The 18,400-nt window shown below is 27.4% G+C and overlaps 1 protein-coding gene across 1 annotated transcript in view; it reads right to left on the bottom strand.

Moving 5' to 3' along the window:
* Positions 1-18,400, bottom strand: part of LOC136083694 (cell adhesion molecule DSCAM-like) — a 172,643-nt gene that overhangs the window by 64,222 nt on the left and 90,021 nt on the right. The window contains exons 10-12 of the mRNA XM_065803273.1: positions 18,191-18,363; positions 11,124-11,408; positions 2,925-3,173 (exon numbers count right to left, since the gene is read on the bottom strand). Coding sequence (XP_065659345.1) covers positions 2,925-3,173; positions 11,124-11,408; positions 18,191-18,363 — 707 coding nt within the window. The remainder of the gene's footprint in view (positions 1-2,924; positions 3,174-11,123; positions 11,409-18,190; positions 18,364-18,400) is intronic.

Here is an 18,400-nt window from a genome sequence, read left to right as displayed (position 1 = left end):
GTTTTTTAATTATAAAAATGTTTTAATTATAAAATGTATAACTAAAGTTATAAAGTTTATAATTCCATTGAAAAAATGAATGAGAGAAGCAGAAAACCATCTTGACTGTTTTTGTTATGCTTGTGGATTATTCACAACGGAGTCACAGAAAAAGAATATGAACAATGTTTTAGTAAGAGATTTGAGTTTACTGAAAGGTAAAGCAGAGCTTCTTGCATCTTGTCCAAAACAGCGGAATCTCTTGTCAAAGTATACGAAAGTAACATTCAGAAAACAGAGTGCAAATCTTTAATAAATCTTTAAAAGACAGAAAAAGTGCTCTTACTGTAAAGATAAAGAATGCGTTAGTGGTGCAGTGATAAAGTGCTCACTTCATAAACGAGAGGATCCGAGTTTTATCCCCACTATGTCCCTGGTAGTACCGCGCTCAACTCGTATCTGCACGGCCTACCAGGCCTTGTTCTTCAAGGTTCGTAATTCAGAGTTACAGAGTTGAGAGAGGGTTATACAACAAATAAGTAGCCTCCTTGCCTGTAGTAGCCTTCTTACCCTTGTGGAGGTAATTTACAATAAAAAAAAAAAAAAAAAAGAGGTAATGACCTGGATGACCTTAGCTGTCATCACAAAACTCATATGTCTCTTCGTAGATGCTTCAAAAACATAGCAACTCAAAGCCTTCAGTGCCAATATTCTTTGCTGCAGATATAAAAAAATCAGATAGAAGCATAAAAAGTTTTGTGTTAATCAACAAGGAAAACTTGCTGGAATATTTGTGCTGACTTAAAAGATATCAGACTAGCGATTGACATGCAAAGTGGGTACACAAAGTACTGCTGCTTCCTGTGCTTGTAGGATAGCTGTGCTATCAAGTAGCATTAATCAAAGAAACATTGGCCAGTGAAATTTAAATATATCCCACGGAAACATAATGTAAAGCACAGTCCACTAGCACGGGAAGACAAAATTTATTATCCACCTCTACACATCATGTTGCAAATGATGAAGAACTTTGTAAAATCTCTAAGGCAACTTGGATGGTTTTCAGTATCTCAAAGAGAAATTTCAAAGGATGAGTAATTCCAAGATCATAGAAGGAGTCTTTATAGGATCTCCAATTAGACATGTTATAATGAATGATTCCAATTAGAAATGTTATAATAAATGATTCCAATTAGACATGTTATAATGAATGATTCCAATTAGACATGTTATAATGAATGATTCTACACATCAAAGCTGACAGATTAGCAAAAGACAGCTTGGAATTCATTTAAGGCCGCCCGCAATGGGTTTCTTGGAAACAGAAAATCAGACAACTACAGAGATCTGGTCAAGAAACTTATATCGGACTATGAGGCCATTGGAGCAATTGCATTTCCTGCATTCTCATACTGACATCTTTCCTGAAAATTGAGCTAATATAAGTGATGAGCACGGAGAACATTATCAGCATTTCAGTGATGGAACAGCGATACAGAGGGAAATTTAGTCCAGCTATGATGGGTGATTTTAATTGGTTTCTGCAGAAAGAAAGCAGAACTAGTCACCACGTCTTTCCCACTTCTGCGAGAAAAAACCAAGACAGTGACTAGATAATTCAGCTAGTGAAGTATTTTTATTAAAATTTTACATAGTAGGAAATAATTTTCAGACTAGATTAACTTTACTTCTAGACATGCTAAAGACATTCCTGTAATCAGAATATTGCATATTATAAAAGACACACTCTGTTTATCAAGTTGCAGAAATTTTTTATTTATTTTGTTGCACAGTATTACTAAATCTAGATTTGTTCCTAACTCCCTGCATGTTGTGTTAGTTTACCTAACTGTATTACATTCGCAGTCAGGTCAATTAAATTCTGTGTTGGTCTGACTGCAAATATTTCTGTATTATTCGGTTATAAGTTTTTAAACTGAAAATAATTTGGATTAAATAAAGTAAAATATAAAGTTCTCAAAGAACAACAAAAAAATAGTTCCCTATTGTAAGAATCACACTTTGTGTTATCAGCAGATGCCATACAGATATCCTCCTCAGAAAAATATTTTAATTGGACTAATTTTTTTAAATTTACAGTTCAATAGCATTATATAAGTTCATTGAAATATAAATATTTCAACATTCTAAGCACTAAATTGTAGGGAATTTATTGGTTCAACATTAAAGTACCGTTATCATTGAATTGATATTTTACAAGCAAACTTATTTCTTGTATTAATAATTAATTTTTAAACTTGTAAGAGTAAGTACAAAATAAAGTATACTATTTAAGTGAACTGATATTTTATCACTCTCATTTTATATCTAATACTCTATATGAAAATATTTAGTACACTAACCAACAACAACTTTATTGCTGCTTTGCAAACTAATTAGTTTTAAAATGCTAAAACAAGGTGGAAAGCATATTTATTTTGATAATTTTTTTAAATATAAAATAAATCAAAAATCATGTTTAAATAGAACATAATATTTAAAAAAATAAATTTTTATTAACAGTATCTATATCCAACACAGTTTTAATCCATATTCTAATCATATAGAGCTGTATATCAATCTCTGATTGATATACAACCAAATCCATATTCACCCCAAATTAATTTCAATTTAAATACTTATAACTGAATATTACAGAATTAGGATTGACCCAATTCCTACTTTAATTCATTTCTTAAATTATTAAAAATAAGGTTTGCTTGACTGCATATTGAAAACAGTTGCACATTTCAAAATATTGTTAACTCAACTACAAACCCATCCAACACAGAATTTGGTTGGGTTTACAGTTTAGCTGCTATGCGAACTAAATTGTTTCAAAATGCTCAAAATAAAGTGAAAAACATATTTATTTTGATTATTATTTCAAAAATAAAATAAATAAGAAATTATGTTTAAATAGAACATAAGAATATCAAATTTACCAGGTTTTTTAACTAGCGCTGTGCGACTTCTTACTGTTCCAAAAGAGTTTGAAAGAAGACAAGTATATGCACCATACTTCTCTACTTGTATATGAGTTAAATTTGTAAACATTGGCACTATTTCTGTTTCATACATCCATTGATAAGAGACTCTATCTGGATGTTGGTTTGCAACACAAATAAGATTAGATGATGATGAGTTGAAGAACCATGTGTCTTGAGGCTCCTCAGCAAAAGTTGGAGGAGAGACTACTTAAGAAAAAAAATTGTCATTAGATGTGTTTTAAATTAATATAAAATGTTTAATATTTTCTTTCTGTATTATTAACTTTTTAAATATATTTATAATTATTGGATTGCTAAAAGATGCAGATAGTTTCAAGCTGATATTTGTATACAGAATGAGCAGATAAAGACTATTAATTCTCGTAGTTTTAAAACAATATACTGCTGCTGAATGTGGCTTATAAAAAACAAGTTACAATCAAAGAAAAAAAATGTTTCAATTTAAAAAACTTCAATTCAGAATTTAAAAATTTAAAAGATTTTCTAAATTTGCTAAAGCTCATTAGGATAAATCCAAAGATCTTGCTTATGAGCTGGAAGAAAATATTTAAATATTGATTACACAGAAACCTACCATCACAGGTTTCTTTGTAAATGTAAATTGAGATAATAAAACAAAATACTGTTTAATTTTTTGACTTTATAAATTTGATATTTTTAGAATTTAAATCTTTCTTAATGTCGAAATTGTTTTTAAATTTTAGTAAACTTTTTAGTCTAACTAAGTTGAAAAAATATAATTTTATCTGGAGTTTTTATTTATTAATGTCACAACCTACTTTAGGCACGGGGTGTACTATTCCTGGTGAAATATTTATCTATTCATAGTAAAAATTTCATCCCGTGTTTTGAGTGCTGACTTAGATGTTATTCAATCAGGTGACATTAAAATTTGCGGACGCCATACTGTATGGCAAATTGGTTAATTTATTTTCATTATACATTTTAAAAGAGGTTGTTTTGAAACGTGTGTAAAAATATTGTTTTCTTTTCTCATAGAAACTATACATTATTTTATTCTTTTCAGTAAAACTATGCCAAGTACTTGTTTCGTCAACAGTTGCTAAAGTCAACAGTTGAAATCTTGACGGTGACTAGATATCTTTCCATAGCTTCACCTCTATTATTAAGCATCAAGATAGTAAAACACTTGACTTGTCAGAGGCGCTGCAAGTGGATTGCAACATTTAATAGGCAAAAAGAACCAACTAAATCCTGGAAAGTATACTCTGCTTACTTTAATTCTAAAGGTGTCTCACCTGAACAATGAATTAAATATATATATATATATATATATATATATATATATATATATATATATATATATATATATATATATATATATATATATATATATATATATATATATATATATATATATAGTACATTCTCTCTAATTCGAATTTAACAGGGAAAAAAAAAAGTTCGAATTAAAGAGATTTTCGAATTATAGAAAGTTTTAAAATATTCTTGTCAAAGTAACGAATGGAAATAAAACAAACAAACAAATTCTTAGTGTGAAATTCTTAGAAGTGATTCTTAGGCCTGAATGCAATCCATATTATGTGATTTAAACTTTTACATTTTCAAAAAAAAGTCCGTAATTGTAGATTGTCTTTTTGAGGCTTTTAAATGCATTTCATTGACACAATTTATGTCTTTAAGAGCCTTCGTCAAATCATCTTCAAAGTTAGAATCAAGACTGTAATTCTTGAGTACAGTGACAGAGTGCATCGCTTTGTTCAGACTTGGTTTTGTAGCATTGTCAGAAACACCAACAAACTCATCATTGGATTCCTCTTCAGTTATAATAGCATCATGCTCAGAAACTTCTGCAATGATATCCTCATTTGATGATTTGTTGGCAATGCAAACATCGAAATCTATGTCTACTAATTCGTTGGCTGTGAGGTTAAAATCTGCATCAAATTTTGTTTTTAACAATTCGAGATCATCTCTTAAGTTTTCCATTAGAGTCTCGTCTTCATCTAAGCCACAGAAAGGGTCGTTATCATCATATACATTCTTTTCCACTGCTTCTAATGATTTTTAAAAACAATTTATGAAGGTTTGATCTGGAATGGAATTCCAAGCTTTTGTTAGCATAAACATAGAAGTTAAGATAGAAAACTTAAGCATCTTGTTCCCTTTTTCAAAGGCAACAATTTGCTTTTTAACCGCAAGTGAGCGATATTTGGCTTTAATAGATCGGATAACTCCTTGATCCGTAGGTTGGGTGATCGAAGTTGTATTCGGTGGAAGAAAGATAAGCTCCACCCAATCAAGTTTCAGCACGTTAGGATAGGCAGAACAACTATCTACAATTAAAGCAATTTCCTTTTCTGAAAACTAAACTTTAGGTCAATTTCTTTAACCCACTCCTCAAATAATTCTGCAGACATCCAACTTTTTAGTTGGGTCCAATAGCGACAAGGAACATTTTTCACACCTTTAAAACATCTAGAGACTTCGATTTTCGAATTACAAACATTGAAAGTTTTTCTCCTTTAACATTACCTGCGGCCATCCCAGTCAGGCGAACTTTACTATTCTTGCTTCGTATGCACTTTTCATTTTTTAAATGTAAACTTTTGTCAGGCAAACATTGGTAAAAAAGACTGAATTCATCGGCAGTAAAATATTTTCAAATGGGTATCGAGAGAGAAAAATTAATTATATCACGAGAAATTGAATTAAATTCTACATAAAATTTTTTTAAATAATAAAGTTTTTAACTGTTTAACAATGTTTACATCATGACATCAATAGAACACCATCCATATATTTATTGAACTGTTGATGTATTTTTTAATTCATTCATTACGGACATTAAAGGAGTAAGGTTTCAGTGTATGACTTTTTCAAAGGGTGAATAACAAAATTGGAATTTAAGATTAAGTTCTTAATGCTTGGCAATTTTACTCAATTTCGAATCTTGATTTTGTACATTCTCACGCAGTGGCTGAGATCAAAAGCATTGTGCTGCATACAAGGTGAGTTATTAAAAGCGTAGGTGGTCCAAAAATAAAGGATTTAGTGCGTATTCACTATATGGATGCCCCTAAGTATGATATTATAAGTCTAAAAACTTAAACAAAGTTTCTAAATTTTTAAATGGTGTTATTTATTAAAACTTACCATACGAGGTTAACATATCAATTTAATAATATGGAAACAAAGTGGTTTTTCACTATTAAAAGTCAAAATTAAAATAGGGTTTTCTTATTAAAGTCGCAAATATTTTGTATTTTAAAAGAATACAATTCATTAAACCTTTTGATAGCTCCAGTAATTTAAATATGTTAGTACCATTTGAAGTTGAGTAAAATAGGCAGGTAATTTAGATTACAAAGTTTCACAACAGCTATTTTGGATTTTAAAGGAGATCTAAGGTTTAAAGGAAGCTAGAGGAATATTTTCACGCCATTGCACAGTGGGACAAAACCATGTTTTTTGTGTTTTTTTTTTTTTTGTTTATTTTTATTTTCTGTTAGAACTTTCATAAATTTATATATTTTAAATACCCTAGCCAAAATAATCAAAATTAATCAATTAAGTCTTTATCCCGGCGACGGTTTAATAATAATGCATAAAAAATCAGGGCCACAACTCGATAAAATTAGAAAAGATATTATTAAAGTTTTTAAAAACATAAGCTTCCAAATTAAAATAAACATAAATTTTAAAATAGTGAATTTTCTTGATGTCACATTTAACCTCTCAGAAAGTTCCTATAAGCCCAACAAAAAGCCTAATGACGAATTATTGTATATTAATGTGAATTCGAACCATCCCCCTCAAATTCTAAAACAAAATCCAATTTCAATTAACAATAGGCTAAACCAAAACCCTTCTAATAAAAATATTTTTAACTCCTCTAAACGAGTTTATGAAGATGCCCTTTAAAGAGTGGCTTTCAAAATTTCGAGCTAAAACTTGATTAGAAAATTGCAAAAAAGTGTAATTGAAATAGAAACATAATTTGGTACAGCAAAAATGTTTCAACAAATATAGGTAAAATTTTTCTAAAATCAGTAGACAAACATTTTCCTCCCTCTAATAAATTACATAAGATTTTTAACAGAAATACCATTAAAGTAAGTTATAGTTGTACAAAAAATTTAGAAAGAATTATAAAAGACCACAACTACGCGTTAATTAATAAAAATAAACATATAAAAGAAAAAAACACTGATTATTGAAATTGTGAACAAAAAATAGATTGCCCTCTTAATGGAAAATGCCTTTCGAAAAATGTAATTTACAAGTGCTTCCACACAAAATAACCTTGATAAACAATATATAGGCTTAACCGAGGGGGAATGGAAAAAACGTTAGGCCAACCACAAACAATCGTTTAAACACAAAAAATATTCAAAAGAGACTATGCTGTCAAAATATATTTGGGATTTAAAACAAAAAATAAAAATTTTAATTTACAATGGTCTTTACTAAAGTCTGCCCCTGCCTATAATAACATTTCCAAAAAATGTATGCTATGTTTGCAAAAAAAATTTGAAATATTACTTATTTAAATCACAAAAATTTATTAAATAAAAAATCTGAATTAATTTCGAAAAGTAGGCACAAAAATAAATACCTCGTAAAAAACATAAAAACAAATAACCAAATTAAATTATCCCCATTCCAAAGAAATTTATTTAATAATTATTTTCTGTAACTTCCCGTTAACCAAAAAAAGATATTTAAAATTTTTTTTATAATAATTTATAACTTATAAATTTTTCTATAAATTGAATATTTTTTGAGATTTAGTAACTCTTCCTGATGATTCAGCAATAGTGAAACTTCAAGTTAAAGAAAAAAGTTAGATAAGTGTTTTTTACTAATTTATTATTGCTCTGTTCTTTAAGAACATTGAGCACTATATTTGTAAAATACACTAACATAATTTACATGTATATATATATGTATATATATATATATATATGTATATATATATATATATATATATATATATATATATATATATATATATATATATATATATATATATATGTATATATATATATATATATATATATATATATATATATATATATATATATATATATATATATATATGTATATATATAGATCTATAGTTTGTTGGCTTTAGGAAGAGCGGAAGGAAAAAAGTGATTCTTACGCCAACACATACGTCACTTTTAATTACTTTTGACTTTCGTCCAACATTTCCGTGTTGGACGAAAGTAAAAACCATTAATTTAATTACAAATTAATCGTTTTTTAAAAAAACCACAAAAACGCAAATTTAATTGACCAGAATGTTTTTAAAAACATTCTGAATGTTTTTATAACATTTTGAATGTTTTTAACAATATAAACAAAGTTTTTATTTTTATTTTTTTTAATAAAATATTTTTATTTTTATTTTCTTTAATAAAATGTTTTTATTTTTATTTTTTTTCTGTAAATCATGCGCGGAGTGTTGCTACATCGACTATCTTATAGCCTGACTCGCAAGGGAGTGCTGCTACATCGACTGACAAATAGCCTGACTCGCAAGGGAGTGCTGCTACATCGACTGACAAATAGCCTGACTCGCAAGGGAGTGCTGCTACATCGACTGACAAATAGCCTGACCCGCAAGGGAGTGCTGCTACATCGACTGAGGGTTTGGTTGGGGCAGGCAGTCTATCATTATTAAAAAAAAAAAATTCCGGTCTTGCATTTTAATTTTTACTTTTTGTCAACAAAATATCGAAAAAACTTTCGGACAACATCTAAGGGTTGTATATATATATGTATATATATAAATTTATATATATATATATAGAACCCTTAGATGTTGTCCGAAAGTTTTTTCGATATTTTGTTGACAAAAAGTAAAAATTAAAATGCAAGACCGGAATTTTTTTTTTTAATAATGATAGACTGCCTGCCCCAACCAAACCCTCAGTCGATGTAGCAGCACTCCCTTGCGGGTCAGGCTATTTGTCAGTCGATGTAGCAGCACTCCCTTGCGAGTCAGGCTATTTGTCAGTTGATGTAGCAGCACTCCCTTGCGAGTCAGGCTATTTGTCAGTCGATGTAGCAGCACTCCCTTGCGAGTCAGGCTATAAGATAGTCGATGTAGCAACACTCCGCGCATGATTTACAGTAAAAAAAAAAAAAATAAAAACATTTTATTAAAAAAAATAAAAATAAAAACATTTTATTAAAAAAAATAAAAATAAAAACATTTTATTAAAAAAAATAAAAATAAAAACATTGTTTATATTGTTAAAAACATTCAAAATGTTATAAAAACATTCAGAATGTTTTTAAAAACATTCTGGTCAATTAAATTTGCGTTTTGTGGTTTTTTTAAAAAACGATTAATTTGTAATTAAATTAATGGTTTTTACTTTCGTCCAACGCGGAAATGTTGGACGAAAGTCAAAAGTAATTAAAAGTGACGTATGTGTTGGCGTAAGAATCACTTTTTTCCTTCCGCTCTTCCTAAAGCCAACAAACTATAGAACTATATATATATATATATATATATATATATATATATATATATATATATATATATATATATATATATATATATATATATATATATATATATGTATATATATATATATATATATATATATATATATATATATATATATATATATATATATATATATATATATATATATAAACTATTTCATATTCAATAAGGTTGCATTAAGTTATGAGTTATTAGAAAGCAAAGGTTTAAGAGCAAGGAAACAGTTAAATATATAGACTTTAAAAATTGCAGGTTGTATTAGTCAGGAAACATGAAGATGGGTGAGAGTTTTGGGGTTTTGTTGATGAAAGGAAAAAAGCTAGATAAACAAAAAATTTTATAGCATGAAGGGACAAATACAGTAAAAGGAAGCAGATTTTGCTAAATGGAAACCAAACAAGAATGAGTTTTTTAAATTGATCTAACTAGAGATGATAGCTCCTTTGAACAGTGACCATAGTAGTATTTGTCAACAAAAAGAAAGATATGCAAGCTTATGACGATGGGAGAATGATTGAAGCATGGCAGATAAAGCAGGTCCAACTACATTTACAATGTGCTTTTGGACCTTTTCTGAGAGTGAGACAGTGTTATTTGTCAACAAAGGAAAATCAACAATATTGCAATAGTTTGTAGTAAATATATAACCTTAATTTATAAGTTCAATTTATAACCTTAAATCGACAAGCCACTGGAAGCCCCAAGCTGTTACAGAAGAAAGAATAGATATTTGCCTGCTTGTTCTAAGCAATCAAAAGGTGAAGACTTTTTGTCAAGACAAAAGCATAAAGTTGAGTAGGGAAAATTGGGCTACTTGAGGCAAGAAAGTCACTTTAGGTAAGTCAGGAAGATTGTTATTGTAAATAAAAATCAATAAAGAAGGAAATGGAAATGAAGAAGAGTACAGGTCATCAAGAATATCTTTAACACTGTGGTTAGAAAGAAAAAACTTAAAAATCTCAAAATCTTTATGTAAAGAAACTAATAATAGAGAGAAGACATCGTATCTTAGAATAGTTACAGAAGTCAGAGTATTTCTAGAGTTTTTTAATTTTGGAACTTTAGCATTCAGAAAACTTAGCATTTATTAATAGTTTAGTAAGAATTAAAGAGAGTTTATTAAGAATTAAAGAGAACACTTTTGTAGGACTATATTTTCTGTAACACAAGCAATAGAAGGTTTTGATTGAAATTTAAATTTAGATGTGTGGTATGACTCTAACAAAACAAGAAAAAGAGCCATAATCTTAGACATTGATTAGATAAAAACGTAGTATCGAACGTTTGTCAGAGAAGATTAAAGTGGTTTGGGTATCAGCATATAGAGTGATACCAAACTCTGGATAAAATGGAGAAGGTAAAATTAAGAAAAGTGGAGCTACATATGGTATGATTGAGCTTAATTTACATAAATTTCAAATTAAAAAAATATACTTTAGGTTGTAATAATGTTTATGCAGCCGCAGTCACAAACCCAGCCCTAGTTCTTCATTATCAAACCCAGCCCCAGTAAAAAATTAGGCATAATTGCTTACTATTCAGAACACTTCTAAAAATCAGGGATATTCTAGGACTGTGGCTACCATATATTTAATAATTATTGTTACATAATTATAAAAAAAACTAACCCTTAACAAAAAATGCATTGAAAGCATGCTTTAATTCAAATCCATCAAAAAAATAAAACACTTGATAAATTCCAGAATCGTATTCAACTGGTTGATTAACTATTAGTTTGTAATCTGAAGTATAATTGTATTTTGAATCTCCACACAAAGATTTTCCATTAAAATACCATTCAAAACTTTTGAGACCAACACTTGATGTTAATGCTATTGTATTCAATGTGATTGAAGCACCATTTTTAATATAAAATGTTACAGAATCAGGCACGATATTAAGACTTGGTTTTACTATAGAAATGAGATACAAAAACATATTTAGAATAAAATTAATTCAACATTTCAACAAAACAACAGAATAATCAAGTCAAATCAAATATAAACAAAAATAAGGTTTTAACATATCAAGGACTTTTACAAATAGTGCAAGTACGTATATAAAACTAATATAAAAATTATTACAAATAATTGCGCGGAAATGAGATAATTTAAAAAATTAGCTCTTGAAATGAGCTAAATCAAAAAAAAAATTGCTTTTATTAAGATAATCAACAAGTTTTCTATGTTTTCAAACTTCTAAAATTTAATTTTACACCGCCTCATCCTAAATATAAGCAAACATTTTATTTCAATCCTAAAATTAACTAAAAAATATATTTCAACTGTTTTACCTTTGAAAGTATCTGAATATAAACTGAACATAACTTGATTCCTCACTCAGCAACATCATCGGAAATATTGACTGTTTTTACAAAAAATTTCATTCTTTAATAGTTTCTATTTTCCTCTAAAGGAGGAAGTTTGAGCCAATTATTGTTTAATTTATAAAAGAGCAACCAAAATTGATTCCCTATATATAACAAAAGCTCTGAATTCTTTTAAATAGGTGGAAGAGAAGGTTTTCTAGAACTGTGGCTTTTCCATACTTATCAACTTTAACGCAATATTAGTTTTTTCATTTGCAGAATGCAGAATTAGAAAAAAGACCTCGTCAGTTAAATACCGAGAGTGCCCAGTAAGCACTTCTTAAGATTTTAAGCAGCCACAGTGAAGACACAGTGAAGACACAGCCATAATGAAGACACAGTGATATTTTTCCTAAAACTCCTAGATCTTTGTATAACTGAATATCATTAACAGGTGCATCAGAACCTTTTGTTATTTCTAGTCAAGCTTTAACCAAAAGCAAAACCAAGCTGAAATTCAAAAATCTTTTTAACTTTCAGGGTAGATTTGTATGTTAAAGCTCAGTTCAAATCTTTTCTAAAGATAAACTGATGCCCCATTTGTTAAAGGTAGATGAATGTCCCATTTGTTATATGCATCTTTGATGCAAACAACAGATTTTGGACATTCATCTTACATGATAATTCACTCCAAAAGTTTTCCAATCATTTTGGTCTTTTCCACCCAAGAGATAAAATGCTAATTCTGCCGCTTCCTTCTAATCAATGGCTTTTATTACAACAGCTTCGGAAAATATTTTTGTTTTTGTATATTGGCTGAATTTTGAAATTTTTTTGTTTAAACTTTTTTTAGGGCGCACACCAGAATTTTGACATAAAAAAAAAAGAGCTAATCCAAAGTAGGTAATCCAAAAATTGTTAGAGTTGATCAGTCACCCTATCTTTATGCATTTATCAAACAAGTTTTTTAATGAGGTTTTTGCGCCCTATTTAATATTTTTTTGAAATTCAAGCTCGCAATCTAAGGCATATTGAAAGCCCTGACAAGTGTAATTTTTCAAGGTAACTTGTATCTAACCTCAGATAACACGATTCCATGCTTAACTTATCCAGAAATGAATTATGGTGTTTCTGGAATCATTCAGTGTAGGGAACTCATTTTATAGTATAAAATAAAGAAAAACAATAAAAAAAAATCGCCTTTTTATAGAGGAAAAATAAAAATGAAAAATATAAAATTTAAAAATTAAAAGAAAAATAAAATCATTTAAAAAAAAAGAATAAACAAATGTTTTAAAATAAGAAAAAAAAAAGTAATATCTGTAAGAAAATAAGTAAAAAAGTAACGGAAATAGAAGTTAAAAAAACAAAAAGTAAATAAAATGAAATAAATGAAAAGAATGGAAAACTATTTAAACATAAGAAAAAGAGCAGCAAACCAAGATTTTTTTTCATTTTTTTATGTATTTCTTTAGTTTTTTTTCATATATTTTTTTATTTATCTTTCATATATTTCTTATATTTATTTAAGATTTTCTATTTTAGTAATGCTGTTATGCCGTCTTATAGTAATGATTTGTTTTTTAATAGTAATGATTTAGTCATTTAATGTTTAATTTTTTAGTTATTAATTATTTTTAAATAGCTTTATATAAATTTTTTATACAGCTATATACTATTTGTTTTTATTTCCATTTTAGCCATTTATTATACATGTTTTATTCTACCGTGTATTATTATTATTTTTTCTTTATTTATTATCGTTTTTTATTTTTATATTTACGCTGTTTGCTTTTTTTTGTTTTTTCTTGCTGAAAGTACTTAACATAATTTTTTGTTTTGTTTGTAATGTTTTTTGTAACTTTAGTTTTGTTTTGATTTTCTCAGTGTTTTTCTGTTTATATATTATTTACTTATTTAGTCATAATACAAAGCCGGAGCCAGCTGTTTTTGGTCTTTCAGATAGCTAACTTCCAGACATGGAGCAAACGCCAAACATTTATATGTTTATACTTATGTCAAATAAGGATGCCTTGCAAAAAATTGAGATGATTGGAGGCTGGGAACAAAAAAGCCTTAAAATTTGTTCCCCCCCCCCCGCCCCAAACGTGAGAGCAACAAGTTGATGAAATATTTTTTGTACTATTCTCAACTAGACTTATATTCATTGATAAATTTTAAGTTTCATAGTATTATCTTTCAGCGTTCAAAAATAATGCCTATATAAAATTTACAACCCCCTCAAATTGAGTGGGGTTTAAACTTTATATGGTCATAATTTTTGAAAGCTAAAATATTTTACTATGAAATTTAAAATTTATCAATGAATATAAGTCTAGTTAAAAACAGAACAAAAATTAATTCATCAGCATGTTACTCTCACATTTAGGACCGGGAGGGCACAAATTTTTGGGCTTTTTAGGGGCTTTATATCACTAATATTACTAAAACTTATAAAAGGTCTAATATTACACAAGACAACAGTATTAATATGGAAGCTAAAGCAATAACAACAAATTTGGATATTGATAATTGATTAGAATGATTTGCCATGAACAACATTTATTACAATAAAAGACCATAAAGAAAATTTTGCCAATAACTCTCGATGTCGATTAATCAACCCTGCTAAGCAGATAAAGTTAGCAAAACTTTACGCTAAAAAAGAAACGCTAAACAAGAAAGTTAGAAATGATACCCATGTGCTTCCATCACGAAGTACAAATGAAAGTACAAATTTTAACAAATTATGACAAAAAAAACTTTTTTTTTTATCATTGATATTTGCTTAATATAGTATTTTTGATTTTTATCTTTTCATTTCTAAACAGCTTTTTTGCAATTCCTTTGTTCACCTCAAAAACTTTACTCAAATTTCAGATAAGACAATGGTTTTTTTTTGTCATTCAAGAAAGTCCTTACCTTTTACAAAAAATAATATGTGGGTTAATAAATCAGAAGATTCAAATTTTGTTACAATGGGAATCTATGAGAGAGCTGAGTTATGTGAACTGATCAATTTATTTTGTATATCTGATGCTTTTTATCTTATATAATATTAGCAAAGAATATGGATTAAGTACCAATGGTTCATATAGAGATGACAAAATTTGCTGTAATATTAGTGATAATAATATGACCGCCATCAGTAATAATAAAGAAAAACCTCATCATTCTTTATAAGGAAAAATTCAAGCCGACGTAAAAAACAAGCTAACATAACAAACAAGCTGACATAACAAACAAGCTGACATAACAAACAAGCTAAATATAACAATAAAAACTAATTTAAAAACTGTTAACTTCCTTGATGTTACGCTCAACCTGTCTAACAATTTTTATCAGCTATATAGAAAACCAGGTGAAAAACCATTATATGTCAATGATAAATCAAACCATTTTCCAAATATTCTAAAATCTATATATCCTGATATCTAACGATATCTAACAATGATATCTAACTGCATAAGAAATATATATGCTCAAGTAAAGAAGTATTTGATCAAGCTGCTCCTTCTTATAATAGTGCCCTTAATTATAGTGAATTTAAAAAAAGCATTACTGATATTTCTAAAAACACTATGTTACAAAATTACAAATACAAAACTTTATTTTGTTAAACCTGCTCTTTTCAATTTACGTTAAGACAAAGGTAGCCAAACTTTTTCTTAATTTAATAACTAAAAGTTCCCAAACATAAATTCCATAAACTGTTTAACCAAAATAACCTAAAAGTTAGTTATAGCAGTCTTTCGAATATTTGTAACATTATTACATCACAATAATAAAACTTTATCAAATACTTCTAACCTTATTCCTCCATTGTGTAATTGCCAACAGATTGATTTGAGTCCACTTAATGGAAAAGGTTCAAGAAAAATGTCATTTATATATACAATAATAAGATAAACCCGCAAGATAAAGGTATCTATAAATTATATTGTATAGAAAAGGTATCTATATATTATATTGTATAGAAAAAACATTTAAAGATTGTTTTCATAAACTCAAAATTTCTTCCTTGATAAAAGTATAGCTAATTCCACTAAACTTTCTAAATTTGTATAGGATATTAAAAAGAAGGGTTTAAATCCAGTCCTAACATGGTAAATTTTAGATCAGGCTGAATCATTTAATTGTGGACATTAATTGTGCAATTTAAGTACAAAGGAGAAATATCACATAGTTTCATCACCATTGCCTTTAGTAAAGAATCAAAAAAGGAACTTGTGTCTAAGTGACTTCATGAAAATAAGAACAAGATCAATAACTGTCATCAAAGAGGACACTCCGCAGTACATTTAATTTTATTGTTGTTATGTTTTTAAGATATGCAACACCTGATGATCGCTCATTTGAGTGAAATGCTGAGTTATTTTTAAAATAAACTGAGTGCTGTAATTATCTAGTTTTTACTATATATAAAAATATATATATATAAATATATTTATATATGAGTGTGTATATATATATATATATATATATATATATATATATATATATATATATATATATATATATATATATGTACTCACACGGGAAAAAACGGCATAGTCACATTTAAAAAGTTTTGAGAAAGTATTTATGAATCATTTATAAAAGTTTTTGTATTAAGTTAGGAAAAAAATTTTTTTAATAAAAGTTACAAATATTTTATTAAAAATGTAATCTTCAGATAAATTAATCAAGAAATAATTTTTTCTAATTTACAACTTATTTATATTTTCTAATTGCAAACCTTTATAAATGATTACTTTCTCAAAACTTTTTAAATGTGACTCTGCCGTTTTTTCCCGTGTGGTCTTCATATATGTGTATATATATATATATATATATATATATATATATATATATATATATATATATATATATATATATATATATATATATACATATATATATATATATATATATATATATATATATATATATATATGTATATATATATATATATATATATATATATATATATATATATATATATATATATATATATATAATATGAATTTCAAATTAAGGTGACATAATTTAAGGTACAATATAGTATTTAGGTAATAATATAATTTTGTACCAATGCTTATGCAGTAACAGACACCAATCTAAAACCATCACATATATAAATAGAATATTATAGCATATATAACAGCATCACATGTTCAAAGTCTCTATTCAATAAATGTATCATGGTTCAATCAAACAAAATCACAAATGGAATATTTGGTGTTAGTTAACCTGAAACAAACTTAACTATAAACTTTTAACTTGCATTGTAAACCAGTTTCATTGCAATTTCTAATATTGCAACCAGAAGTTATAACAGACAGTTGGTATTGTTTAATGAAAACTGCAAAATATTTATAAACTATTTTTTGTGGATAAAAAGAGGCTCTGGCAGATGCTATGTTATGAGTTTGACTTGTGGAAATTGACCCTTGGTTCATAAATACACAAAACCAGTCTTTACCAGGTCTGCTATTTTAAAATGGACTGATTGATTTTGCAAAGAAGGTGACTATATTTGTGAAGCAGCTGGATATTACTATATACCTCGTGTAACATGTGTAACTGTTTTATGTAAATACTTTGCTGAAAGCAAAGTCAACAAAATTATTTTGTATTAAAACATAAACCTATTAAAATTGAGAATGAAGTGCCATATTTGAATGCAGCTTTTCTGATAAAAATTTTTAATCTACATCAGGTTCAATAACATCTTTATTGTACAACCTATTTTAATTTGACATCTTGAAAGTGAATAATTATTAAATACTTTTGATTTATCTTTGCAGAACAACTAAAAACAACATATAACAAAAGGAAGACAAGAATAGAAATACATAAAATCGGTAATTTATTTTAAGTAGGTACCTAATTTAAAAATTTGCATAGGTACCTAGTAAAAGAATTGAAAACTAATAATGTGAATGATTGATTTTACCAAAAAAGATTAGACTTTTTTTTTTACTTAGATTAGTTTTTAACTATAAAAGGAAAAAATTTATATCATCGGTATTAAAATTAAATTCTCTACTAAATTATTTTCAAATGAGTTTTGGTTCCCCAGTTGTTACAATAGCAAATAAAACAAAAAATCAAATATTTTAGCTCTCTTTTAGATTTGTATTTAAAAAACGGCTAAAAAATGACTCGTGTATGGTTTTGACATACTTATGAAGAGGATATAATTTGCTTTCTACTAGTTTCATATATTTATTAATACACCTATCCAATCCGATTTTGCATCGATTTTTAAATCAGTGATTGAACCACTTTTTCTCTACAACTTATATATAAAAAGATCAAAACATGTTAAAATAAGTAAAATCGTTAAATACTAAAACAAAAGCTTCAATCAAAAAGAAACAGTCAACAAAAGTAAATATTTACCTAAAACAGTTACACATGTTACACGAGGTATATAGTAATATCCAGCTGCTTCACAAATATAGTTACCACTATGTAAAAGTGTGCTGTTGGAAATTTTAAGAATAGCATTGCCTCTTGAAACTTCATTTTCAACATTTGAATAATTATAAAACCAAGAAATAGTTATAGGATAACTAAAAAAAAAGAGGAAAAAATGTTTATGTATGAAAT

Source organism: Hydra vulgaris, chromosome 08 (assembly GCF_038396675.1).
Source record: "Hydra vulgaris chromosome 08, alternate assembly HydraT2T_AEP".
NCBI classification, from domain to species: Eukaryota; Metazoa; Cnidaria; class Hydrozoa; order Anthoathecata; family Hydridae; genus Hydra; species Hydra vulgaris.
Note: the sequence above shows the minus strand (reverse complement) of the source record. Positions and strands in the feature narration are given on the sequence as shown.